General features: G+C 43.4%; 1 protein-coding gene across 1 annotated transcript in view; it reads left to right on the top strand.

Annotated features, from left to right (window-relative positions):
* The window catches only part of exosc9 (exosome component 9), a 77,414-nt gene that overhangs the window by 28,507 nt on the left and 21,758 nt on the right, over window positions 1-27,149 (top strand). Inside the window, exons 4-6 of the mRNA XM_038792364.1 lie at window positions 2,455-2,557; window positions 5,861-5,998; window positions 21,218-21,300. Of these exons, the coding sequence (XP_038648292.1) occupies window positions 2,455-2,557; window positions 5,861-5,998; window positions 21,218-21,300 (324 nt within the window). The remainder of the gene's footprint in view (window positions 1-2,454; window positions 2,558-5,860; window positions 5,999-21,217; window positions 21,301-27,149) is intronic.

Raw genomic sequence — 27,149 nt, forward strand, 5'->3', positions numbered from 1 at the left:
CGTCCTCCCTTTCGGCAGCCTGCTGCTGCAGCTCCCGGATCGCAGCCCCCTGGGCTGTCTGGGTCTCCATCAGCTCCCTATTGGTTACCTTCAGGGACTCCAGCAGCTCCAACTTCAGCTCCTGGAAGCAGCGCAGCAGAGTCGTCTGCTGCTCCTGGACCCACTTCCTCAGCTCCTCAAAGCTTTCGCCGGCCGCCCTTTTGTTTTCCTGGCCCCGATTATTCCTGGGTGTTTTTGTCGATTTTCTCACTGCCCCACTCCTGGTCCGGACCATGGGACCACTGGGGCGACTCCTGGCCTCTTTCCCCCGTCAGGATTTGCCTCCTCAGCTCCGTTGGGGGCCCTTAAAAAAGCCCCGAAGTCCGTTGATCGCGGGAGCCGCCGAATGTGCGGCTCAACTGCGCATTGCCGCCACCGGAAGTCCTTGATGATGATATGAGGTCCCTGAAATAAATGTGTTCCATTTCCCAAGTGCTTCCTTTTTCCAATATTCACAGCTCCCCTCTTTCTCCATTTAATAAGGAATATATTGGATGATTAACTGCCCACAGACCACCACGTTGTCACTTCTTACCATCTCAGTTTCAGAAACCCATGATAATAAATGACAATTCATTATATTTCCTTTTTCCCCTCCTATTTTTAGGTTTTGCCATTTACACAGTCTACTTCTGATCATGGGCGTGATGAGACAGTTAACTCACCATCTTTTCTTTTTGCTCTCGACAATGTATGCATGTGTACATAGCTTGTACAAAGGAAACACTTATTTTAGACTGGCATTAGGAGTTATCTGTATAAAGATACAATACAATGCAAAGCGACAAGCGGTGTCCCATCCCTAAATTGTTCTCGTATCTCCTAAAGATGGCTATTGACACTGAGTGTAGCTCTGTGCCAGTTGGCAGCTTCTGGTGCCTCACTGCAGTGCCTAAGGATAAGCCTAGACAGCAGTACAAAAAAGCCTGAAAAGGTCTTCGCCTGACATCTCAAAGAAAATAGTGATGAGATGCAAGTATTGTAAAGGAAGATTTGGTTGTGAAATATTTGAAATAGTTTTACTTTTTGCAAGTGTTTTTATTTAGATAAATTGGCGCAAGAGAACAGAGCCTCTGTTTTAAAATCAAAAGTTATACTGAGCTCTTATCTGGTAAACTGGTAAGAGAGTTGAGATATTATAAAAATGTTGATCTGCGTTCATTATATTTAATAGTTTCCTCAGCACAGAAATACCGAATGATGTATAGATCATTTTTATAAATATTTTTAATAGATATATCTAGAATGAATTGCTCAAAGCATTGTAGATCAATCAGAATTTAAATATGGAGGGTGCGCAGTGGTTAGCACTGCTGCCTCACGGCGCCAAGGACCCGGGTTCGGTCTCGGCCCCGGGTGACTGCCCATGCAGAGTTTGCACATTCTCCCCGTGTCTGCATGGGTCTCACCCCCACAACCCAAAGATGTGCAGGCTAGCTTGATTGGCCACACTAAATTGCCCCTTAATTGGAAAAAATGAATTGGGTACTCATAAAAATATGGAGCTCTGAATGTGGTCTACAGTTGAGAGGATTAATGCTGCACATTCTTCAATGTGTGAATATATCTGATTATTTTTGGGAAATGTACATCCAAAATTAGATGCAAAATCATTGAAAATTTGTTTTGCAAGTACCACAATAACAGGTCTTTAAATGGCTACATTGATTCCCAGCAGTAGTGCAAAATGGGCGATAGTGAATCAACAGTCTATTTTTCTCCTTTTAAATTTATTTTCCATTTGAAGTTAGTGGAAAAGAAAATTTGATGTTTAAAGCCACCTGTCAACTCTGCTACTGTGAAAGATCAATTTCATCTCCTCCAATCTTTTGCTTCTCCAATTATGTTTTTTCTCAGTGACTTAGAATTTGTATCATATTGTAAGGAAGGTATCACTTTACTCCTATTTGTATGCGTAATAACGCATGGGGGAGGCGGTGGCGTAGTGGTATTGTCACTGGACTAGTGACCCAGAGACCCAGACTAATGTTTTTTTTTACTGGGCAGCAGGGTAGCATGGTGGTTAGCATAAATGCTTCACAGCTCCAGGGTCCCAGGTTTGATTCCCGGCTGGGTCGCTGTCTATGTGGAGTCTGCACGTCCTCCCCCTGTGTGCGTGGGTTTCCTCCGGGTGCTCCGGTTTCCTCCCACAGTCCAAAGATGTGCGGGTTAGGTGGATTGGCCATGCTAAATTGCCCGTAGTGTCCTAATAAAAAGTAAGGTTGGGGGGGGTTGCTGGGTTACGGGTATAGGGTGGATACGTGGGTTTGAGTAGGGTGATCATGGCTCGGCACAACATTGAGGGCCGAAGGGCCTGTTCTGTGCTGTACTATTCTATGTTCTATAACCATCTATAGTTTTCCAATTTTGGAAATTTTATTTTGCAACAATATTTTCTAATTTTCTAATTTCCAGGCAGTCCGAATTATTAGTTAAATTGAATCGACTGTTGGAGAGGTGTCTGAGGAATTCCAAGTGCATAGACACCGAATCCCTGTGTGTTGTAGCGGGTGCAAAGGTGAGAAGATATTGTCATGGCATATTGGGTCGGTACCTGAGAACTTGGATCTCTGGTACCTCCTAACTGACCGTAATTCGCTGGCAATCCAAACTGTGGTTCACTGGATCTGAAAAAGTGATATGTGCCTTAAATCAAGTACAGTTAATCACATCAATCAATAGATAAAATTGTTTAGCATCAGATTTCTCCACGTACAGAAATCACTCTTCAGGTGGCATATATCAGCAAAAAGACAACCATAAAACAACAGTTTACATTGACAACAGCAGTATAGCCTAAAAATAAATAAATTCACTGCAGTCAATCTATTGACTGCTAAGCAGGCAGCTTCAGATCATCGATTTCTAAATGTTTGACTGCCACTAAAGGTTTTATCTACTTCTAAGGGGTTCATAGCTCTTGATGTTTGGTTTGGATTCCCTTCTAAATTTGCAGCTTATGTCCTCTCCTCTTTCAACTTCATTTTGGCCCCACCTTCCTTGCAAACCACCATCCCTTTTCCTTTCCGAATCCTTTGAATGTGTTGTTGCCTCCCAAATCCATTCCCATCTTTCCCGGAGCTGTAAAATTTGAATCGATCCCATCAGCTTTACTCCCCTGCCACAGGAAGGAAAAGCAAAGACCTGCATTTATATAACCCTTTCTACAAACATTGGATGTCTTGAAGCACTTTACAGCCATGATGTACTTTTGAAGTGTAGTCACTGCTGTAATTTAGAAAATGTGGTAGCTCATTTGCATTCAGCAACTTCCCTCAAAGATAAACATAATTTTTAAATTCTTCAGATTGAAATTACCATCCCTCTCTGTTAAACTTTGGACCCAATTTTAACGCACAGAGTTAAAAGCTCACTCAAATTTGTGGGCTCAGTGATGGTAGTCCTGCCCGTCATATGAACATACATACTTACAAACATACAAATTAGGAACAGGAACCCTTCAGGCCTGCCCCATACGATCATGGCTAATCTGGTATTTGACCTCGACCCCACATTCCTGCCTATTCCCAATTATTTTTCGCCCCCTTGCTTATCACGAATCTATCTAGCACTGCCTCAAAACTTTTCAAAGATTCTGCCCCCACCGCCTTTTCAGGAATGTAGGGCTCGATTCTCCCATGCTGCGCCGTATGGGAGAATTGGCGTTCGTGCCATTTTTTCCCGTGGCGCCAGTCCAACGCTGGCAGGCGATTCTCTGGCCTTGATGGGCCAAACGGCCGCGTAGAAATGGCAGAGTCCCGCCGGTGCCGTTCACACCTGCTCGCAGCCAGCGGGAACTCTGCGCCTAGGATCGGGGGTTGGCCTGTGGTGCGGGGAAAAGCGCTCCTTCACTGGGCGGGGGGCCTCCGATGGGGTCTGGCCTACGATCGGGGCCCACTGATCGGCGGCCCGGCCTCTCCAACCCCGACCCTATTTTACGCAGCCGGCCCCTGAACCCCCACGCCATGTTGGGCCGGCGCGCTGAGGCAGTCCCCCGCGCATTCGTGGGTTGACGCGGCCCAACTGCGCATGCGCAGGTTGGCGCAGCGCCCATTAGGCGGCGGGAAGTGAGGCTGGAGCAGCGTGAACCACTCCAACGCCGTGTAGGGGGCCAGAATCGGTAGAGCCCGCGCCCGTTTTGCGCCGTCATGAAACGCGACGATGTTCACGACGGCGCAAACACACTGTCTCCATTTCGGAGAATCGCGCCCATCGTTCTTAACCCTCAAGAAAAGATTTCTTCTCGTATCTGTCTTAAATGGATGACCCCTTATTTTTAAACAATGACCCCCTATGCCTAGATTCTTCCACAAGAGGAAACATCCTTTTCATAGTCACCCTGTCAAGTCTCCTCATGATCTTGTGTGTTTCAATCAAGTCTCTTACTCTTATTAACTTCAGTGAATACAAGCCTGGCCTGTCTTCTGAAGACAACCTTCCAGGTATTAGTCTAGTAAGCCATCTCTGAACTGCCTCCAGCACATTTACATCCTTCCTCAAGAACACCAGATGTGGTCTCAACATGCCCTGTAAAACTAAAGCATCACCTCCCTACTCTTGCATTCAATTCCCCTTACAATAAACAATAACATTCTATTAGCTTTCCTTGTTACTTGCAGTACCTGCATATTAACATTTTGCAATTCATATACCAGAACACCCAGATTCCTCTGCATCTCCAAGCTCTGCAATCACTTCCCATTTAGATAATATGCTTTTTTATTCTTCCTGCCAAAATTGACAATGTTACATTTTCCCACATTATACTTAATTTGCCAGATTTTTGCCCACTCACTCAATTTATTTATACCCCTTTGCACCTCCTTGTGTCCTCTTCACAACTTACCAGCTGAGGTTATTCATGAAGGCCACCTTCTCAACCTTGCCCCTCGCCTGAGGTGTGGTAATCCTCCGGTTAAACCCCCACCAGTCAGCTCTGCCCCTCAAAGGGAAAGCAACCTATGGTCATCTGGAACTATGGTGATTAGTTGGTGCCCGAGCACTGATCCCTGTGATGCATAATTCATTACATCTTGCCTATTAGAAAATGATCCATTTATATCTACTGTTTCCTGTTAGCTAGCCAATCTTCTATCCATGCCGAAACGTAACCTTTGGGGCACCTTATTAAATACCTTCTGAAAATCTAAAGTACCAGTCCATCCACCAGTTCCCCTTTGTCCACAGCATATGTTACTTCTTCAAAGAACTCTAATAAATTGGTTAAACATGATTTCCTTCTCTCAAAAAAAAATCAAATGATGAGGCCCCACGCCAGGCCTTGTATATTTAGGTTATCAACAAAAGTAATCAAATGTTACAGATTTTTAATAAATTGACTATAATAGATTTACAAAAAATACAATAGTGCCATAGAATTAGTACTCGTGTTTTAATAATACAAAACAATTAGGATTTATACTGTTAAAAGTTGGTACTTTAAATATGAAAATTGAAGTAGGCTGAATAATTTTGAGACCATCTAGCTGATTAGTAGAGGAGGAACACTGCTGCATGACATATTTTGGGAGGGAATGAGTTTACAGTTTTGAAAAGTTCCTTGCCTTTCAGGTTTTTAGCTTGGCCCAGGGCGCTTGCAGACTTTGATGGCAGGGGTTCTTTGTGCACCATGCTTTTCTAGCTGTCCCAACGCTGGACTACAGTGATTTGGCAGGAAAACCTAGGTGTTGGAAACTGCCTTTGCCGTTGCCACATTATTAGTATTGGTACAGTTGCTTGACCTTGTACTTGAACTTGTACAGTTCCTCCTACTCTATATAAACTAGATAGATTAGTTTTCATCTTTGATTGCTTTATCTAGGTATGGCAGATTCGTGTGGATTTGCATTTGTTAAACCATGATGGGAACATTATTGATGCTGCAAGCGTAGCAGCCATTGTGGCATTGTCTCACTTCAGAAGACCTGATGTCTCCATCCAAGGAGAAGACGTCACAGTGGTGAGTATTCAGAAAATTGCCTTTTCAACATTGCAACTCCAGGATATGGGTGGAGAAATGTAGGCTGAGCTGTGCCTCCAAACTTATTGGTAATCAAATAATTAAATATAATTAACCTAATAAGTATTATAATTACATAGAACACACCATGCAGAAACAGGTCATTTGGTCACAAATCAGCTGCGCTGGTGTTTGTACTCCACGTGAGTCTCCTCTCATTCCAGCTGCCTCATCTAAGCCTTTTAGCAAATCTTTCTATACATTTCTCAGTCATGCACTCTCACCTAGCTATTGAAGAAAGTTGAGAGAGTAAAACCAGGGATTTATAAACCAATTAACCTGACGGGGCCTGGTTTAACACAGTGGGCTAAACAGCTGGCTTGTAATGCAGAACAATGCCAGCAGCGCGGGTTCAATTCCTGTACCAGCCTCCCCGAACAGGCGCCGGAATGTGCCGACTAGAGGCTTTTCACAGTAACTTCATTGAAGCCTACTTGTGACAATAAGCGAGTATTATTATTATTATCATCTATTGTCAGGAAATTACTATAAGCTCTAATTCATAAGAAGGTGGGTAGGCAAGCATCGAATATCATGCCACCGAGAAGAGTGACTGTTCCCTGATGCAGTAATTTTGAAAAGGAAATGAGGAAGTGGCAAACTCCCTGAATAGGAGGGTCTGTAATTTAGCTTGCAAATGAGATAACTCAGCAGATTGAAACCGGGAGGGTCAAATCACTGTTCCTGAAGAGGTGGCTTTGCAGTGGGAAAGCAGTTGAGGTTGTAGGTGTTAGGCGGAAGAGTGTATAAGAAGGGAAAGGCTCAGGCTTCCTTTCATTTATTGCCACACATTGGCATTGCATTATCAATGGTCCCTGAGAGTTGATCGGTGAATTCTAGGGCAGTTGTAGAGAGGTAGCAAAATTAAGAGGCATAATTGATGGGGGCGGGGGAAACAAGACCATTCCTGCAAATGGGATTGGCTACTCCAAGTGGGAGTTGAGCAGCTAAGGGGAGCAGTGTCAGCAGCAGATGCAGACCCTTGGCCATAAGGGACACAGAAGTGAGGAACAGGGGCCTGGGAGACAATGAAGGAAACTCCCCAAGAATAAACGTCCCAGAGATGCCAGGGCATCCGTGCTCCTGGAATACATTGGTGTTGATTTGCGTGCCCTCATTGAGAATCAATGCAGGCCCTTCAGGTCACATGGGAATACCCAACCAGTAGCTGTAAAAGTCACAATGGTTTTGAACTTTTTTGCATCTGAGCCATTTAAAAGACTGATAACTGACCTGGGTGACATTTTCAAGTATCTGCTCATCATTGCTCTTGGTGCCCCACAAGAATCTATGTAAAGGATTCAAATATTCACTGGGCTGGATTCTCCGGCGCGGAGGCAGAGAATCCACTTTCACGTTGTATTCGGGCTCAGCGCCGGTGATTCTCCGGGCCCGAAAATCGCCATGACGGTGGAGTACGCCATGGCACCGGGAGGCCATTGCCAGAGGCCTGCCCAGCAAACCTCCACTTCCAACCGGCCTAGTTCCTGACGGCGTGGAACTAACCACTTATTGCTGGTCAGGGTGCTGGCGTGGCGACTGCGGACTCGGTGCACGGCCGCCCTGGTCGGCGGGCAGGCGAATCGGAGACCAGGGGGCCTTATAGGCGGCCGGGGATTCAATGTGCGGGGGTTGAGGCTTGGGTGCACGGCCTATCGGGGGGTCTCTTTCTTTGGTGTGGTGCTGCGGTCCGAGTCCGCCATGGAGCACGGCGCGGCCAGTGGAGACCGCCGCCATGCGCGTGCGCAGACTCTGAACCGGAAGTGCAGGGGGCCGTATCTGCAGCAAAAGCTGCAAGATTCACTCCAGGTCCCTGCTTGCCCATTGCAGGGCATTGAATTCATTCAACTTTTTGGAAGGAATTTCTGGAGTAAAACGCCACTGTTTTTACATCGGCGTGGGGGACATAGTCTCATTTTGGGAGAATCTAGCCCACGGTGTTTGTTAACAACTGAGCTGGCGGGATAGGAAGTCATGTATCTAAGTTTGCCAATGACACAATGATAGGCAGCTTTGTAAACTGTAGATATTTCGGGGATAAAGTGAATGGGAAAAACTGTGGCAAATAGATTTCAGGTTCGTCAAATGTGAGGGCCAAGGGGGGAGCAGGAGAGTTCATGTACATAGGTCACCAAATATCATGGACAGATACAAAAAATTGAAAAAGATTGGCAGAATTTGGCCTTTATGTCTAAAGGGTTAGAATGCAATGTGTTAGATGTCATGCTTCAGCTATTCAAGGCTCTGCATAGACCTCACGTGACTAGTGTGAGCAGCTCTAGACATCACACCCTGGCAGGGCAGAAGCCCCCCCCCCCCCCCCCCCCCCCCCCCACCCGGACTCGGCGAAGTGTGGCAGTGCTGGACACTCTGTACCCTCTCCCTTTCTCCAGGTTCACGACTGTTGAGACCACGTGTGGACCGCGCCGTCGGGAACTCGGCCCATCGGAGGCATAGCATCGTGGGTGGGCACGATAATGAGATAGAACATAGAACATTCAGTACATGTGAATGCGGTTGCAACTACTCATGATGTGTGTTGCAATGATGTTGATGTTGAGGGGGAGGAGCATCACGATCCGTCGTCAAATCAGCACCTGCCGCAATTTCGGCATTGGGAGCTATTCTCCGCCCGATGGCCGTTCCTGATTTTGGCGTCGGGCAACCGAGAATTACGCCCCTCAAATTTAAAATTCTCATTCTCATTCTGCTTCACTGCCTCACCTCTCATTATCTCTGTAACTTACTGTAACCTACCCACCCCAACACTCTGTGTTGGTTTTTATTCATTCGCCCCACCTTGGCCCAACCATTGACTGCCATAATTTCAATTGCCTATGGCTATCAATGGTGGGCCTAGTCTTCAATCTCTGCTCTTTTAAGACTCTCCCTAAAACCCACCTCTTTGATCAAGCTTTTAGTCACCTTTTCTGATACCTCCAGAAAACGCTGAAAATATGAGCAGGTTAGGCGGGCAGCATTTGTAGAGATGGAAACAAAAACATTGGGCTCATTTTATTGGCCACTTGCAGATGGGAAAGCTGAGGGTGGACCTGTAAAATGGAACCTGCCCACCACCAGCTCCTCCACTCCACTGCGATTTTTAGGTATAAATTGGGTCCACCTGTGGCCCAATTGAGGCCCTTAAGCAGGCAGGCAGGCCTGTGCCCAATGTACAACCCCGGCACAATTTGTCCCTACTGGCCAGTGAAATACTCAATTTTGGGTCCCTGGTGCCAATTGGAGACCCCACCCCCACATAGCTTTCCCTCCCTGCATCCGCCCTCCTCCCCTGCCCTGCTCTATATGCACCTCGGCAACTTCATCGGAGCTTGCCAGTTTAGATCCTAGAATTACCTGAGGCCCATCACTAAACGTTTCCATGGTGATCTCTACAGTGACCACCTCACCAAGTAACACTGCTGGCCTCCAACTGGCAGGAACCCCTCCTGCTGAGTAACGGAAGTCTTACCTCAATAGTTAAAGGTCCATCGGCCAAAAAATAAAACGGTAAGATGCCCACCCATAGGCAGGCTCTTTGTTGTTGTACAATTCATGAACACCAATCACTTTGTTGAACACAATGCAGCCTCACAATCCAAGATTTTACACTCTGGTACAGGGAGCCTACCCTTCACTTATAATCCTACCATTAACTCTGTGTTTCTCTCTGCTGATGCTCACTAGCCTGCTGAATGTTTCCCAGCATTTTCTGTTTCTATTTTATATTTTGCATTACCAGTATCTTCTGCAGTATTTTTCCTTTCCTTAATATTTTCTTTTACATGGCACCTCTCATTTTTATTCTGCTTCTTATACTGGTTTTCAATGTTAATGGCGCTGAATAAGTGTTAGCTGCCCATATTTCTGCTAGAATGGGGCAATTTTGCACCGACTCTTTCTTATAATTAAACATAAATTATCCACCTTCACAACAATGGAATGTAAAGGATAGGAATTGTCATTTTACTCTATCCTGCCATTTTCCAATAATTGATGGGAATTCTGATAGATAATGAAATTTTGCTGATTGGAAAAGTTCTCACATTTGGTCTTATGCTCATTGTAAGGCAGTTCACTGGATAAACGAAGGTAATTACAATTAATACAAATTGAATGTAATCTTTCTTGGATTGTGAGGCTGCTTTATGTCAAATAAGTGACTGGTGTTAATGAACTGTACAACAAGGTAAAGTCTCACATAAATCAATGACCCTCCGAAGTCTTGGATAATTGAAGTGTAAATAATGGAAGCTTCACCGTTTGATCTAAAAACAAATTGTAACTGCAAGTAGGGTTCTGAATTAGAGTTTAGCCTGCATGAATTGCTCTTTTTCTTAGTTATTATTTTGAACATCTAAGAAACACTACATTTCCCTTGTAAACTTTAATGTTCTTTATTTTATCATACAACGCAAGGCTTTGAAACTCGAAAGGAGTTAATTTGCCTTCTGTCCTTTTAGCTATTATTCAATAACTCTTTGATTACGGCCCCAATAGTCTCCTCAGTGCTGTATCATTTTATGAATCTATGATCTGCCATCCTGCAAGGAGGATGCAATGGGAACTCATTATTGAGGTTGAATGTTGGTACTGCCCAGGGGCCATTAGCTTAATCCAGTGTCGTCTCATTACTTAATAACATTTAAAATTGATTGATTAACAGTGGCAGAAAATGGACACTGCTCTTGTGGAAATTAGGACGGTGACTATCTATTGGCTTGTTCTCGGTTTACTTCCCTGGATTTTGATTTATTTTGTTTGTGTTAGAGATGTTTACCATGTACAGTGGTAGCTTCACTAGTTTTGCATTAAGTTGGACTTAGCAGAACCGTAGGATTTTATATCTTCAAGTTCATTGTTTTCGATTATATTCACATGTTTTGCATTGGAATAAACAATTCACGCAGCAGGCATCCATTTTAGGGGTTTGTCCTGCCAAGTATGCAAGTAGCAAAACCATAATAGGATGTTATTTGTAATGTGCTACCAGTTTTCTCTTTTAAACAACCTTATTGCGAGGCCCTTCAATCCCCATGTGCCCATGTGTACCTGGTTTCTCAACATTGAGCTTATATTGGGAACTTTTCTGCTTATTTGTGCATCTTTAGCTCTTGTGTAAGTAAACTGCTGGAGAACTGCTGCATGTATTGTCTGAAAGTTACTTGTAACCACAGTGTACTTTGTTAGCTAGCTTGCATGTAATCAATTCATGTGAATTATGGCATATCTTTCTCCATACAGTAAGTTACTTTGTTTTCTGACTGGTTATTGCCCGATATACGTCCAGTGGCCTAAACAGCATTAATTTTGAGGCATTTTAAAGTTTTTGATCCTGAGTTAACAGTGTTGATGTCTAAATATTTATATGCCAAAGCATGGCAAATCTACGCTAACAACTATAAACCTTTCAGAAAGACCGATTATAGTCCTAAAACATTCCCAAATTACCTTCCTAACACGGTGAACAGCACTATCGCTCTTATTTATGATTGTTCTTACTGTGCTCTATGTTGGTCATTACTGCATGGTATCACTAGTTTGTAGTTTTTTAGTTATAGCAGCTGTTATTTCTTAGGTTTGTTCAATATCGGAAATACCGTTTTCTGTTCGAGAAATTGAATTTGTGCTTTATGAATTATCTTGCTATCTAAATGACTGAAGAGGTTGCTTTATCTACGTTCACAAACACAAACATTAACTACACTGAAGATGTGAGGAAAGATGATGTTGAATACAGACACTAGAAATATAACTGCATTGTGATAAATATAATCTAATAATACATCATTTCTAGAACCATGTCTCCTGAAGAAAATTATCAAGGAGCTTGGTATCGGGCATTGCATCAGCTCTGGGGAAAGAGGGAGCAGTTCCCTTGGGACATGCTCCACTTTTGCCATCAGACTTTTGAATGGACCTACCTCGTATTAAGTTGATCTTTTCTCTACACTGTAACATTATATTCTGCAGTCTCTACTTTCTGCCCTATGTACGGTATGCATTGTTTGTACTGCATGCAAGAAACAATACTTTTCACTGTATACTAATATTTTTTCATGGAATTTACAGTGCAGAAGGAGGCCATTCGGCCCATCGAATCTGCACTGGCTCTTGGAAAGAGCACCCTACCCAAGCCCACACTTCCACCCTATCCCCATAACCCAGTAACCCCACCCAACACTAAGGGCAATTTTGCTCACTAAGGGCAATTTAACATGGCCAATCCACCTAACCTGCACATCTTTGGACTGCGGGAGGAAACCGGAGCACCCGGAGGAAATCCACGCAGACACAGGGAGAACGTGCAGACTCCGCACAGATAGTAACCCAATCCGGAAATCGAACCTGGGACCCTGGAGCTGTGAAGCAATTGTGCTAACCACTATGCTACCGTGCTGCCGTGTGACAATACATGTGACAATAATAAATCAAATCAAATCCACTTACCAGGCTGGAATCAAATGTGTTTGGCAAATCAAATCAATGTGGTAGATTAGGGCTTTAAACTAATAGAGGTTGGGAGGGATTCAAGAAAGGGTAAACTGAAAATAGTAAGAGAAAAATCAAGACTGCAGAGCAGAGTAGTAATTTGGGTAAAGGTAAACCAGAGCATTGGGACTCTGGGGGGAAATAGAAAAAGGTTGATGGTAAAAGTACTTTATCTAGATGCACAAAATAGTTGGACACATAGAAATAAGTGGGTTTGATGTTATAGCTATCATGGAGATGTGGTTGCCAAATGACCACGGTTGGAACTAAATATTCCAGCATACTTGACTTTTAGGAAAAATCGGTAAAATAGAAAAGGAGAGCTGGCGATGGAACCCTGACGATAAAGGATGGGAAAAAGATGGAGAGAGAGAGAGAGAGAATCTCAATTCAGAAAATCAAGATGTAGAATCAGTTTGGATAGAGCTAAGAATCACCAAGAGGCTTGAAGCACTGGTGGGAGCAGTTTATAGCTCCCCACCCACCCCCGGACAGTAGTTAGAAAGGTGATACAGTAATTCTGGGCAAACCAAATTTGTAATAATATTGTGGAGGACAAATTCATGTAAAGCATTGAAGATATTTTTTCTAGATCAGTATGTCAAGCAACCAATTCTTAAACAGGCTATTTAAGATCTTGTGTACTGCAATGTGATCAGATTAATTAATTACCCAAACTAAAGGGCCTCTGAAGAATGTCATGAGTTTGCAATTCTGTTTGAGAGTGATTTAGTTAACTCTGAAACAAGAGTCTTCAATCTGATCAAAAAGTAAACTACGTAGATAAGAAAGGTGAGTTGACTAATGTAGATTGGGAAACTAGGTTAAACAATTAGACAGTGGCAAACGTTTAAGGAATTAATTCATAATTTGCAATAAATATGTTCTCAAGGTCAACGAAAGCAGTTAAAAATAGTAGAGTATTAGAGAAAGGGGCTTATCCACTTGCCTTTGAGTATAAAAAATGAGTTGTAGGCATTTAAATTTCAGCAAAGGATGACCAAGAAATTGATAAAGAAAGAATAAAAATACAAGAGTAAACAGCCAAGAGGCATATAAATAGATTCTAAACATTTCCATAGGTAAGTAAACAAAGATTAGAGAAAGTAAATGTAGTTCCCATAGAGGCACAGAAAGTTGAAGTTATAACGGGGATTAAGAAAATGGCAGAAACACTAAACACATTTCTTTTTCATATTCATTTATGGGATCTGGGCGTCGCTGGTTTTATTGCCCATCCCTAGTTGACCTTCAGAAAGTGGCGGTGAGTTGCCTTCTTGAATCGCTGCAGTCCTTGATGTGTAGGTACACCCACTGTGCTGTTAGGGAGGGAGATCCAGGATTTTGACCCAGGGTCAGTCAAGGAACGGTGATGCATTTCCAAGTCGGGGTGATGAGTGACTTGGAGGAGAACCTCCAGGTGGTGGGGTTCCCAGGTATCTGCTGCTTTTGTCCTTCTAGATGGCAGTGGTTGTGGGTTTGGAAGGTGTTGCCTAAGGAACCTTGGCAAGTTCCTGCAGTGCATCTTGTAGATGGTACACACGGCTGCCACTATTTGTCGGTGGTGGAAATACTTTGTACCTGTCTTCATAGTAGAAGACACAAAAAATATTCCAGAAGTAGTGGGTCTGGTGAGATTGAGGAACATAAATAAATTAGTATTAGTAAAGAAAAAGTATCGAAGAAACTAATGGGACTAAAAGCTGGCAAGTCACGTGAATCCGCTAGCCTACGTTGTAGAGTGTTAAAGAAAGTGGCTGCTTCGCAGACATAGTGATGCATTGGTTTGGATCTTCCAACATTGCCAGATTCTGATTTAGCACAGTGGGCTAAACAGCTGGCTTGTAATGCAGAACAATGCCAACAGCGCAGGTTCAATTCTCGTACCAGCCTCTCCGAACAGGCGCCGGAATGTGGCGACTAGGGGTGTTTCACGGTAACTTCATTGAAGCCGACTTGTGACAATAAGTGATTATGATTATTATTCTAGAATGTTCCACTCTAATTGGAAGAAAGCAAATATAACCATACTGCTCACTAAAGGAGGGAGAGATAAAACGGGGAAAATGATTAGCCTGTTAATCTGACAATAACAGTTGGGAAAATTCCAGAATCTATTCATAGGGACGTGATGACTAAGAAAATTATACTAAGATTGGACAGATTTCTGAAAGGGGAATCATGGTTGACAAAACTGTTAAGAGGTCCTTCAGGTTGATAAATTTGAAGCAGTGGTCACAGTGAATTTGGATTTTTAGGAAGCATTTGATAATTACAAAATTTGCGCTCAAAGGGTTTGGCGGTGATATTTTATCATGGTTGAGGATTGATTATTCCTGTTCTGTTTTCTGTCTGTTAATGAAGTCATGTTAGATTAGGTTGGCAGAATGTAACAGTGAGGTACTGCAAGGTTCACTGCTTGAGCCTGTACTTTTTACATCCGTAACGATGATTAGATAGGTGAAAGGACCTAGTGCATTGCATTTGTGTTTGTGGGCGATACAAAGTTAAGTGAGAAAGTAAGCGATGAAGAGGATGAAAAGAGGCTCGAAAAGGATATAGGCTGGTTAACTGGGTCGGCAAGAACATGGTGGATGGAGTATAATGCAAAGAAGAATAAAGTCAATGGGCAGGATTCTCTGTCCCGCTGCACCAGATTTCTGGTGCGGTGCACTCCCAGGATTCTCCGTCTCGCCAGCCGGACAATGGGGTTTCCCATTGTTGGCAGCCCCACATTGTCGGGAAATCCCCGAGCTGCCGGCGCAACGGAGAATCCCGACAGTGGAGAATCCAGCCCATTAACTTTGCAGGAAAAATGGAAACGCAAATGGTGACAGGCTTGTTGGTATTCGGAGGGACCTAGGTGTCCTTGTACACAAGTTACATAAAGTTAACATGCAGGTGCAGCAGCAATTAAAGTAAATGGTTTGTTAACCTTTGTTACAAAGGATTTACAAAAGAGTAGGTGTAAAGAAATCTTGCCATAATTATATAAGACGAACACCTGGAAATACCGTTTGCGGTTTTGGTGGTCTTACCTAAGTAAGGATATACTTTTTTTCAGAAGGAGCATAACATGTTCATAGAATCATAGAATTTACAGTGCAGAAGGAAGCCTTTAGGCGCTTGGAAAGAGCACCCTACTTGGGCCCACGCCTTCACCCTATCCCCGTAGCCCACGCCTCCACCCTATCCCCGTACGCCAGTAACCCCACCTAACCTTTTGGACACTAAGGTGCAATTTAGCATGGCCAATTCATCTAACCTGCACATCTTTGGACTGTGGGAGGAAACCGGAGCACGCAGACAAAACCCACGCAGACACTGGGAGGAAGTGCAAACTCCACAAATGCACCCGAGGGCAGAATCGAACCTGGAACCCTGAAGCTGTGAGGCAGCAGTGCTAACCACTGGCAACATGCTGCTCCACTGGACTCATTACTGGGTATGGGGGTTTTCCCATAAGGAAACATTGAGCAGACTATGCCTACATTCCCTGGAATTTGGAAGAATGAAAGATGACCTTATTGAAACATATTAGATTCTTAAACACCCCACATCCTTTAAGAACTGCATTCCCATTTTCTCAGTTCCTTTGTCTCTGTCGCATCTGTTCCGATGATGCCACTTTTCAAAATAGTGCTGGTGACATGTCTTCCTTCTGAATTTTGGGCTTGTCACGGTGCTGAGTCGTTCCACCACCTTTTGTCTCCGTGCTCACTTCTTCAGACAGGAGTCTCTCCCTCCCCCCCCCCCCCCCCCCCCCCCCCCCCCCCAGTACCCCCTGGACTCCAGCTGCTTACCTGCTGTTGATCTTTTCATTGGAGAACTGTTGGCGTGACACTGACCGTCTCAATTTCTCTGCTCCTTTCACCCACTCTTAAACTGTCGCCTTCTGAACTTGTTGCATGCCACTCTTTCAAGTCCAACCGTGACTTTGTCATCAAACCTGCTGACAGTGGTGGGGCTCTTGTTGTCTAGCATATTGAGATCTACCTTGCAGGGACTAAGCACCATCTCTGAGACACTTCCTCCCCCTGGACCATGAGCTCACCACTGAGCATCAAGGCTTTGTTTCCAGGACTGTCACTGACCTCAGCTCTTCTGGAGATCTTTGCTCCACAGCTTCCAAACTTATAGTCTCCTAACCCATGACAGCCCACCTCTACTTCCTCCCCAAAATCCACAAACAAGACTGTCCCAGTAGGACCATTGTCAGCCTGTTCCTGCCCCACTGAACCCATTTCTTCCCATCTTGATCCATCCTCTCTCTTCTTGTCCAGTCCCTTCCCACCTGCATCCGCAATTCCTCTGATGCCCTACGTCATATTAACAACTTACAGTTCCCCGGCCCTAACCGCCTTCTCTTTACCAAGGATGGCAAGTCCCTCTATACCTCCATTCCCACCAGAATGGCTTGAGGGCTCTACGCACCTTCCTCGATTAAAGGCCTGAACAAAACTCATCCACCACCACTCTCCTCCGTCTGGCTGACCTTTTCCTCTCACTGAACAAATTCTCGTTTAACTTGTCTCACTTCCTCCAAACAAAAGGTGTAGGTATTGGTACCCATATTAGTCCCATTTTTGCCTGTCACTTTATGGAGTATGTGGAACGTTCCTTGTTCCAGTCCTATTCCAGCCCCCTCCCACAATTTTTTTATCAGTTCATTGACAACTATTTTGGTGCCACATCATGTTCTTGTCTGCACCTGGAAGAATTTATCAGTTTTGCTTCCAATTTCCACCCCCCTCTCACCGTCACATGGTCCCTCTCCAACACTTCTCTTCCTTAACACCTCTAATAGACAGTCCACTCCTATCCATTACAAGCCCATCTCGACTGCAGCTCTTCACACCCCACATTCTGTAAGGACTCCATCCTATTCTCTCAGTTCCTTCACCTTCAATATATCTGTTCTGACGATGCCACTTTCCAAAAGGTGCTGCTGACATGTGTTCATTTTTCCTTAATTGGTTTCTCATCCACTGTGGTTGATGTCACATTCTGTAGACTGGCCGAAGAAAATGATCTACTGCAGAACATCTAATTTAAATAATTTATTAACTAACATCTTGTAGGTGTATGGCAACGTACCAAAACCTTGGAAAATTTCAGGGAAATCGTTCAGTATGGATTCTCCTGAAGGATGAGGGCCTGTTGCAGCACTATCTGCACTGTAGACTCATCGGACTAGCTGCAGTTCCTCACACGCCTTGACTCCAATTAAAGAGTCGTGGTCCGTCGGCACCACAGAGAATTTCAACTTTGCCTCAGCCTGAAGCTCACAAGCTCTGAACGACAAAATTTTGTTACCATTATAATCTCTTAGCAATACTAACCACATGACTATTTTTGGTACAACCCTCAGCTTTTTTACATCGGAGAGGTTGATGAGGTTGGCCCGCACACTAGCGTTGAGCTTGACTGTTATCACTACCATTTATCTTTAATGGCACTGTCCATTTATCCTCATGATTCTCTGCCTTCAATCCATTATTGCAGCCGATTGGTACTAAAGCATTGTCATTTGGTGTAAATTGAGTCTCCTGTCTTCGCTGGATATCATGTCCACACAGAGTGTGTCCTGTAGGCACACTTCATCAATTGCCTGATACTCTTTGTCTGTTCAGGCCTTCTCCTCGAATAAGACTGGGTTGCAAAATAATTTCTGCCGTTGCAAATAGCACATGTTTTTCCATATGCAAGGCATTGCCGTAGCAAATGCTGTTTGCCACATCGCAAACATTAAATGGAGGATCAGGTCGACCGCTCAAAATGGCCACCCGCACTGGGAGCATGTTTCTTCATCGGCTGCGTCACCACACTAATGGCATCTGCCGCCTCTTCTGCCTTCATGTCAAAATGCCTTATGTTCAACATGTTGAGCTGCTTCACAACCAGCTCATTACCGTGGCATATTTGAATCGCATTTTCAATTGCAGGTCTGTTTCCCGCAGAAGCTGCTTGCGCACTTTATTGTTAGAGATTCCGAAAACTATTTTATCTTGTATCATCGAAGCCTGGAGTGTGTTGAAGTTTCATGACTGCGCCTTCAATCGCAAGTTAGTAAGGAAGCTATTGAATGCCTCTCCTGCGTTCTGGGTGCATGTATGGAATATATGGTGCTCCAAGGTTTCATTTTTTTTCAGGGGAACAATGCCGATCGAATTGTTTGAGCACTTCATCGAAGCTTTTGCCGTCAGCCTCGTTTTCAAAAACAAAAGTGTTGAAGCTCTCAATTGCTTGGGGACCTGCTACAGTGAGCAGCAACGCGATACGCCTTTCATCTGGGCTGTGCCTGCAGACCAAGGGCTGCGACATAGAGTTTAAACTGTTGCTTAAACACCCTCCAATTTTTGTCTACGTTACCTGTAATCCAAATGTACAGTAGACCACATTGGGAGCAGCAAATGCAACAGATCAGATTGAAGGAGGTGTACATGAAATGCTGTTGAGGTGTCTTGATGCCTTCCATTCCAGACTTCTAAGTTTTACCGCGCGTTGAGCACAAGATGCATGTAGCTAGCAAGTTAGTAGCAAAGATGTGTTGTCTTCTTTGTTTCTTTGAAAGTTGTCTTCCATGGTTCGGATTTGTTCTTATTTCTTTCAGTAAATCATCACTCGTGGTACCATGTCATGTTATGTAGACAACACTGCCACCTAGTGGTTGGAGGTCATGCATAACATTATGTACAACTGCTTTCTGCATATCTTCACAGTTGGTACGCTGTCAACCGCTTTATGCATATCTTCACAGTTGACATGCTGTCAATCATGTCCTACCCATCTCCCACTCCTCGGCCTGCCCTACCCCTCCTTCCCAGAGTGAGGATAGGGTTCCACTTGTCCTCACTTTTCACCCCACCAGCCTCCGCATTGAAAGGATTATTCTGCACCAGTTCCACCAATCCAGAATGATGCAACCACCAAACACATCTTCCCCTCACTTCCCCTGTCAGCATTCCACAGGGACAGATCCCTCCAGGATACCCTGGACCACTCTTCCATCACCCCTACACCACGGCACCTTCCCATGCAATCGCAGAAGGTGTAACACCTGCTCTGTTACCACCTCCCTGCTCACCATCCAAGGGCCTAAACACTTTTCAGGTGAAGCAGTGTTTCATGTACAGCTCCTTCAAACTGATCTGTTGCATTGGGTGTTCCCAATGTAGTGTATTGTACATTGGAGAGACTAAATGCAGCTTGGGTGACCGCTTTGTTGAACACTTTCAGTCCGTTTTCGAACAGGACCCTGAGCTTCCTGGCGCTTGCCATTTTAACATATCCTGCTTTCATGTCCATCCTTGGCCTGCTGCAATGTTCCAGTGAAACCCCACAAAGTGGAGGAACAGCACCTCGTCTTCGATCAGGCACGTTACAGCCTTGAGGTCAACAATGTCAGACTGTGAACTCTCTCCTCCACCCTCACCCCATTTTTTATTTCAATCAGTTTATTTTATTTCTTCCATTGATTGATTTTTCCATCTATCTTGCGTTTCCCCTCCCCCACACGACTCCATTAGGGGCATCTGTTCCCCGTTCCAGGTTGTCCTTTGACACACTGGTTAACTTTGTTCTGCCATTAACACATTCTGATCTCTTAATGTGCCACAAACAGCTCCCTTCTTAGCCATGATCATCACCATTTACATTTCCTTTGTCTTTTTGTCTACAACATCTCTGTCAATCTCTCCCCAGCTTCCACCTATCGCTGGTCCTCTATCCAGCCCACTGCGCAATGGAGTAAAAGGTCAACCATAATCTTATTGAATGGCAGAATAGGTTTGCATGAATCATTCACTGTAACTCCTGCCGACCAGAAAGATGTCAGGAACAGTTGCATATGTGTATTTGGTCCTTACAGCAGCCACTGGCAGGCACATGTACAGATTCTCTCACTATGATGCTGACTGCATGTCGTTTTGCTATCAGGCCAGTTTGACGGCACAAAAAGGCCAGTTTAACACTACAATGAATGAGCTGAACATGTTGGAAAGGCATTGTGCAGGGAGTATTCTCACAAACTGGTTTGCTCAGTTGGTAGTTAATGGAACTCTTAATCTCAGGTTCATGGTTCTGAGCCCCACTTTGAGTGATGACTTTCTTAAATAGTTCATTCAAAATTCTTGGTTTTTGCCAATGGTGACATTCCACAGTTAAAAGGAAACAGTTTTAGTTTCCAAGACTGGCCCTCACCCAAATCTATTGGTTGCTGAAGAAAAGATGATTTAGTTTTGCCATTACATGAAGCTGACTGTTTAAAATGGTTGCTGTTTAAGTAGTTGCCATTTATTTTATCTTGAACTGATTTTGTTGTAAAACGCCACCTTACAAAAAATGCATTATTAAGTGAATGCAGAGTTGCACTTAAAACACATTTCTCACTTTAAACATCCTAACACTGCATCTGTTCATGAGCTGGAAATACTCCCCTTGTGTTGCAGCACAAATAAACATAACCTAAAAATGTGGCGACTAGGGGCTTTTTACAGTAACTTCATACTTGTGACAATAAAAGGTTATTAATTAATAAATTATATTGGGGGTCTGAGACTATCTTGGTGTTACTGTGAGAATCTGTTGTAATAACTCATTATTTTGCATTTGAATAATTGTTAGCATCAGAATATGCCTCTAATAATGTGCTTTCTCTCTCACTAGTACAGCCCAGAGGAGCGTGACCCAATCCCATTGAGCATCCATCACATGCCCATCGCTGTCAGCTTTGCTTTCTTTCAGCAGGGGTGGGTATAAAAATGTTTTTTCATCTCATATAAATACAAATAGTAATCATTTTTTTCTAGATCAAGAAAATTATTCAGTTCTGGAATGTAGATAAATACTGTAAGATCTGGTGTACACGTAAAACTTGATCATAACCTCAGTAGGGGACCAATATATAACTTCATTGCAGTTTTATTGAAATATTAACTCTGAATGTGATTTCTGCTGACTTAGGAGGATATGAGTCGAGTAGAGTTTTGTTCTTTCAGCCATTTTGGAAAGGGCAGCAGCAATTTCAGAGCTATCTAGAGGGTTCCACCTCTCAATTGTGCTAACTTTTACACATCTTTTAGCTTTGCATCGGCACAAGAGGATGCCATTTAGTTCCTTGAGCCTGTTCCGTCATTCATCGAGATTATAACTTCATAAATCTGCCATTGCCCCATATCCCTTAACAATCTCTGACTTAAAATTAACAATTGACCGAGCATCAATTGCTTTTTGCAGAAAAGAGTTCCAACCTTCTACCACCCTTTCCATAAGAATTGTTTTCTAATTTCATTTCTGAAAGGCCTGGCTGTACTTTTTTAGACTATGTCTCTCATCCTGGATTCCCCATCCACAGGAAATAGTATCTCCTCTATCTAACCCCTCTGTTCCCCTTTAATATCTTGAAAACTTCAATCAAGCTTCTAAATTTCAGGGAATACAATCCACATTTGTGTAACCTCTTCTTATAATTTAGCCCTTGAAGTCCAGGAATTCTTCTGGTAAATCTACACTGCTCCCTGTACAAGGTCACTATCCTTCCTAAGATATGGTGCACTAAACTGAACACATTATCTAAGGTGTGTTCTATCCGGGGCTGAAGCATGACTTCTACCCCCTTGTATTCTCGTTCTCTAAATATAAAGGCCAGCATTCCATCAGCCTTTTGGATTATTAGGACCTTTGCTCCTAAGTTTCTTTTGGCTGCCACTGTTTCTACTTTCGCATCATTCATAAAGCACCCTGTTTTATACCTTTTAGGTCCAAAGTTGATAACCTCCCATTTGCCCACATTGAGATCAATTTGCCACACTTTTTCGTTCATTCACTTCATCCAATAATAATTTTTTGTGAGACAGAATCTTTACAATGCAGAAGGCGGCCATTCGGCCCAACGTGTGTGCACTGGCATTCTGAAAGAACATTCTATCTAATCCCACTCCGCTGCCTTATTCCTATAAGCTTACACATTCTTTCTTTTCAGATATAAATCCAATTCCTCTTTGAATACCTTGATGGGTGGCACGGTAGCACAGTGATTAGCACTGTTGCTTCACAGCGCCACAGTCCCAGGTTCGATTCTCGGCTTGCGTGACTGCGTGGAGCCTGCACGTGTTCTCCCTGTGTCTGCGTGGGTTTCCTCCGGGTGCTCAGGTTTCCTCCCACAAGTCCCAAAAGACGTGCTGTTAGGCGAATTGAACATTGAGTGTGTACCTGAACAGGCACTGGAATGTGGCGACTAGGGGCTTTTCACAGTAACTTCATCGCAGTGTTAATGTAAGCCTACTTGTGACAATAAAGATTACCATTATTAAACCTGCCTCCAAAAGCCCCTCAGGTGATTTGTTCCAGATTCCACCCACCCTCTGGGTGAATTTTCTTTTCCTTACATCACATTTACTCCTTTTGCCAATTATTTTGAATCTGTGTCCTCTAGTTCTTGATGCTGTCTTGACTGGGAACAGTTTTGCACTATTTGCCCTGTCCATACCCCTCAAGATCTTGAATATCCCAATCCAGTCTCCTCTCAACTTTCTTTTCCCCAAGGAAAACAGCCACTCCAATCTATCGTTACAACTGCAGTTTTTTATCCCTGGAATCATTTTTGTGAATGGTGGCACAGTGGTTAGCACTACTGCCTCACAGCGCCAGGGACCCGGGTTCAATTCCGGTCTTGAGTGCCTGGCTGTGTGGAGTTTTGTATGTTCTCCTCATGTCTGCTTGGGTTTCCTCCAGGTTCTTGGTTTGCTTGGTTTCCTCCCACAGTCCATAGATGTGCTGGTTAGGTGGATTGGCCATGCTAAATTGCTCCTCAGTGTCCATGGATGTGCAGTTCAGGTGGAGTTATGGGGATAGGATTGGGTAGAGTGCTCTTTTGAAGGGTCAGTACAGATTTGATGGGCTGAATGGCCTCCTCCTGCACTGTAGGGATTCTATGAAATCTCCTCCTGTACTCTCCAATGCCATTACGCCCTTCCTCAAGTATAATGCCCAGAACTGGATGCAGTACTCCAGATGTGGCTTAACTAGTGTCTTCTGCACTACCATAATCTTATACTCATGGCCCATTTCTGTCACCTTCAATGACCAATGTACATATTCACTGAGGTGAATATGTTCCTGCATCTCTTTTAGAGTTTCTCCCTTTGTTTTATAATGTCTCTCTGTATTCTTTGTGCCAAAACTTTTTTAAATAGAATCCTTGCATGCAGAAGCAGGCTATTCAGCCCATCTAGTCTGCAGAGACCCTTCGAAAGAGCATTGTACCTTGGCACCCCCACCCTATTCCCACTTTGATCGTGGTCAATCTACTTAACCTGCACATCTTTGGAGTAAACCGAAGCACTCTGAGGAGACTCTCGCAGACACTAGGAGAAAGTGCAAACTTCACAGTCACCCAAGGCTGGAATTGAACCCAGGTCCCTGGTGCTGTGAGGCAGCAATGCTAACAACTGTATTACTATGCCGCCCTGAAAATTGAATTCAAATTCCACTATCTGCTCTGGTGGGATTTGAACCCGGGTCCCCGGAGTATTGCCCTGGGTATTTGGATTATCAACAATACCACTGTCTCCCAGTTCACTGCATTGAACGTCATCTGCCACTTGGTTGCATAATGGATCAACACATCTATGTCCTTTTTAAAGGTCAAGTCTATCCTCATCCACAGTTGAAGTTTCCCATGTTTGGATCATTTGGAAATTTTGAAATCATGCCCTGAACGCCACAGTTTAGGTCATTAATATATATCAAGAAGATCAAGGGCCCCAACACTGACCCCTGGGGAACTCCACTACAAACCTTTGTTTTTGAAAACTCACCACTCTTCTTAGAATTCCCCCTATACCAAAAAGGGCCAATATTCTAAATGGTGAACAGGGATTCTCACTCCCTGACTCCGATGCAGACTTCAGTGGGTGCCATTCAGGTCAAACTATATTTTCAAGTTATCCCCCGGTATAACCCATACCTTCATCGAAGATTTTATCTACTTACCACTTAGTAGCATCGATGTCCTGGGTCCCGCATTGCTAAGTAAGTAACGTAGACTTAGGGAAAAAAAACACTTTTTCAGGTTAAGTAAGTTATTTTATTATTATATTTTTTTTCTTTTAAAAGCTGCAAACACTTTCTTTACAGAAAGGTAAAAATATCTTGCTTCTGGATCCTTCCTGTTGGTTGAAGGGACCTTCAGGCCCACCTTGACAATCAATCTTCTTTAAAATCGGGTCTTCTTGAGTTGTATTCGCTGGTGAACTCGGTTGCTGTGTCCCATCCTTCCCATGTACCGAGCTGTGAGAGCTGGCTCTGCTAGCTATCTATAAGCTGACTCTTGACTCCTGTTTAAATTCTAATCTTCCTTAGATGTATAACTGTTTAAACTCGGCTGCTTGCCTTGTCTTTCCCATGACCGAGCTCTCTCTCTCTCTCTTTGAGTTCTCCTCCCCTTCTCTCCTGTTGCTGTTTTTGTTGCTGTTGCTGCTCCCTGGGTTTATATTCTCTTTCTAACAATTATTAAGTTTTTAGAGCCTTATTGTAAATTAACTTATTTCCCTTTGAATGTTAAAAAGTATTTTTAATGTAAACATTCTAATACAACTAATTATTCAATTTGGGCATAAAGTCACCTCTCAGATCTGATTACATTATCCTTTGTGATGTTCAAAGTTCCTTTGGTTTCAATAGGTGTTACTTTTAATTTCTGTCTTTTGAATAATTTAATTTTATAATTGTCCCCAGCTCAACTTTGCCTTTGATTTTGACTTTAAATTATGTCTCTCGTAGACAGGTCGTCTCCAAATTTCTTTTAATTGACTTGATGTTCGTAGAATTTTACACTTAGAATTGACACCAAATTCGACTGAGCATCATCCATCCTTTCCAGCTGTAGAGAGTTTATTTCAATTAAGGTGTGAAACTTTGCTTTTAGCTGTATGCTAAAATTTAACTTGGTTATGACTTGAAAGACCTGCCTGTTTTAAACATTCGTCACTTAATTCAATTGAAACTCTCATCCATGCTTTTCCAGATGCTTCCTGAGATAGTTACATTCAATGAAGGTGTGAGCCATTGTTTTAGCTTATTACATGAAACCTGTGTGTTTGCTAAACCTGCTTGTGAGCAAGAATCTGCATTTTATAATCCTGCTCTTTGCAGCTGCTATTAACCTTTTGTGGGATCTTTCCCTGTATCCTCTCAGACCAGATATTGCCAGACTTCCATGTTTCAAATGACACATTTTTCTGTATTTTCAATTACGCCTTCCTCTAAACTTAAAAGCAACCATTTGTCACTACTCTCTTTCCTGTTATTCAGCCAATTTTCTATCCAAGTGCAGACTTTCCCTTTTACTTCGTGAGCTAGAATTTTGCGCTCAAGTCTGTTGTGTGGCACTGTATAAAATGCATTTTGAAAATCCATGTATGGCACATCAATAGTGTTGCCCTCATCAATCTTCTCTCTTGTCTCTTCAAAAAAACTCCAGCAAGTTAGTTAAACAATTTTTCCCTCAATGCTGACTTTCCTTATTTATCCTGCACTTGTCTAAGTAACTATTGACTTTGTCCCGAACTATAGTTTCCAGAGGTTTCCCTACCATTGAAGTCAAGCTGACTGGCCTGTTGTTGCCGGCATTATTCATGTACCCCTTTTTGAACAAGGGTGTAAAATTCGTAATTCTCCAATCCTCTGGCACCATCCCTTTGTCTAAGGAAGATTGGATGATTATCATTAGTGCCTCTGCAATTTCCACTCTCACCTCCCTGAGTATCCTTGGATGCATCTCATCCGGTCCTTGTGCCCTATCAATTATAATTAAAGATAGCCTTTCTAACATCACCTCCATCTTCTCAATTGTAAATTCTTCTAGTGTACCAATAGCCTCCTCTGCTCGGTTGAATCCTCTTTCTTTGTAAAGACAGATGCAAAGAACTAATTTAATACCTCCACTTTTTCTCCTTCCTCCATGTGCAAGTCCCCTTTTTATCTCTAATCTGCCCTACTCCTCCTTTTACAAGCACATAAATAATAAAAGACCCTGGGATTCCCTTCTATGTTCGTTGCTAGTCTCTTTTCATGCTCTCTCCATGCGTTTCTTATTAGTTTTTTCACTTCCCATCTGGCCCTTCTATATTCAGCCTGATTCTCCACTGTGTTTTCTATCGGACATCTGTCATTTGCACACTTCTTCCTTTTCATCTTCACCTCTATCTCACTGGTCATCCAGGGTGCTCTGGATTTTCTTGTCCCAGTTTCCCCTTCAAGGGAATATACCTCGATATTGCCTGTAAGACGTTTTCTTTGAGAGTGGCCCATTGTTCAGCCACCGTGTTTTCCACCAACATTTGATTCCAACTCACTTGACTCGGATTCATACTCATCCCCTCTAAGCTGGCTTTCCCCCAATTAATTATCCCTGCTCTGGATTGTTCTTTGTCACTTTACATAGCCAATCTAAACCTTATGATACAATGGTCACTGTCCCTTAAATGCTCTCTCACTGTTATTTGATCCACTTGCGCCAATTCGTTCCCAGGAACCAGGCCCAACAGTGGACCGGAAACATACTGCAACAGAAAATTATCTTGAACCCATTCAGGAA

The sequence above is a fragment of the Scyliorhinus canicula genome, chromosome 3, assembly GCF_902713615.1.
Source record: "Scyliorhinus canicula chromosome 3, sScyCan1.1, whole genome shotgun sequence".
In the NCBI taxonomy this organism is placed as follows: Eukaryota; Metazoa; Chordata; class Chondrichthyes; order Carcharhiniformes; family Scyliorhinidae; genus Scyliorhinus; species Scyliorhinus canicula.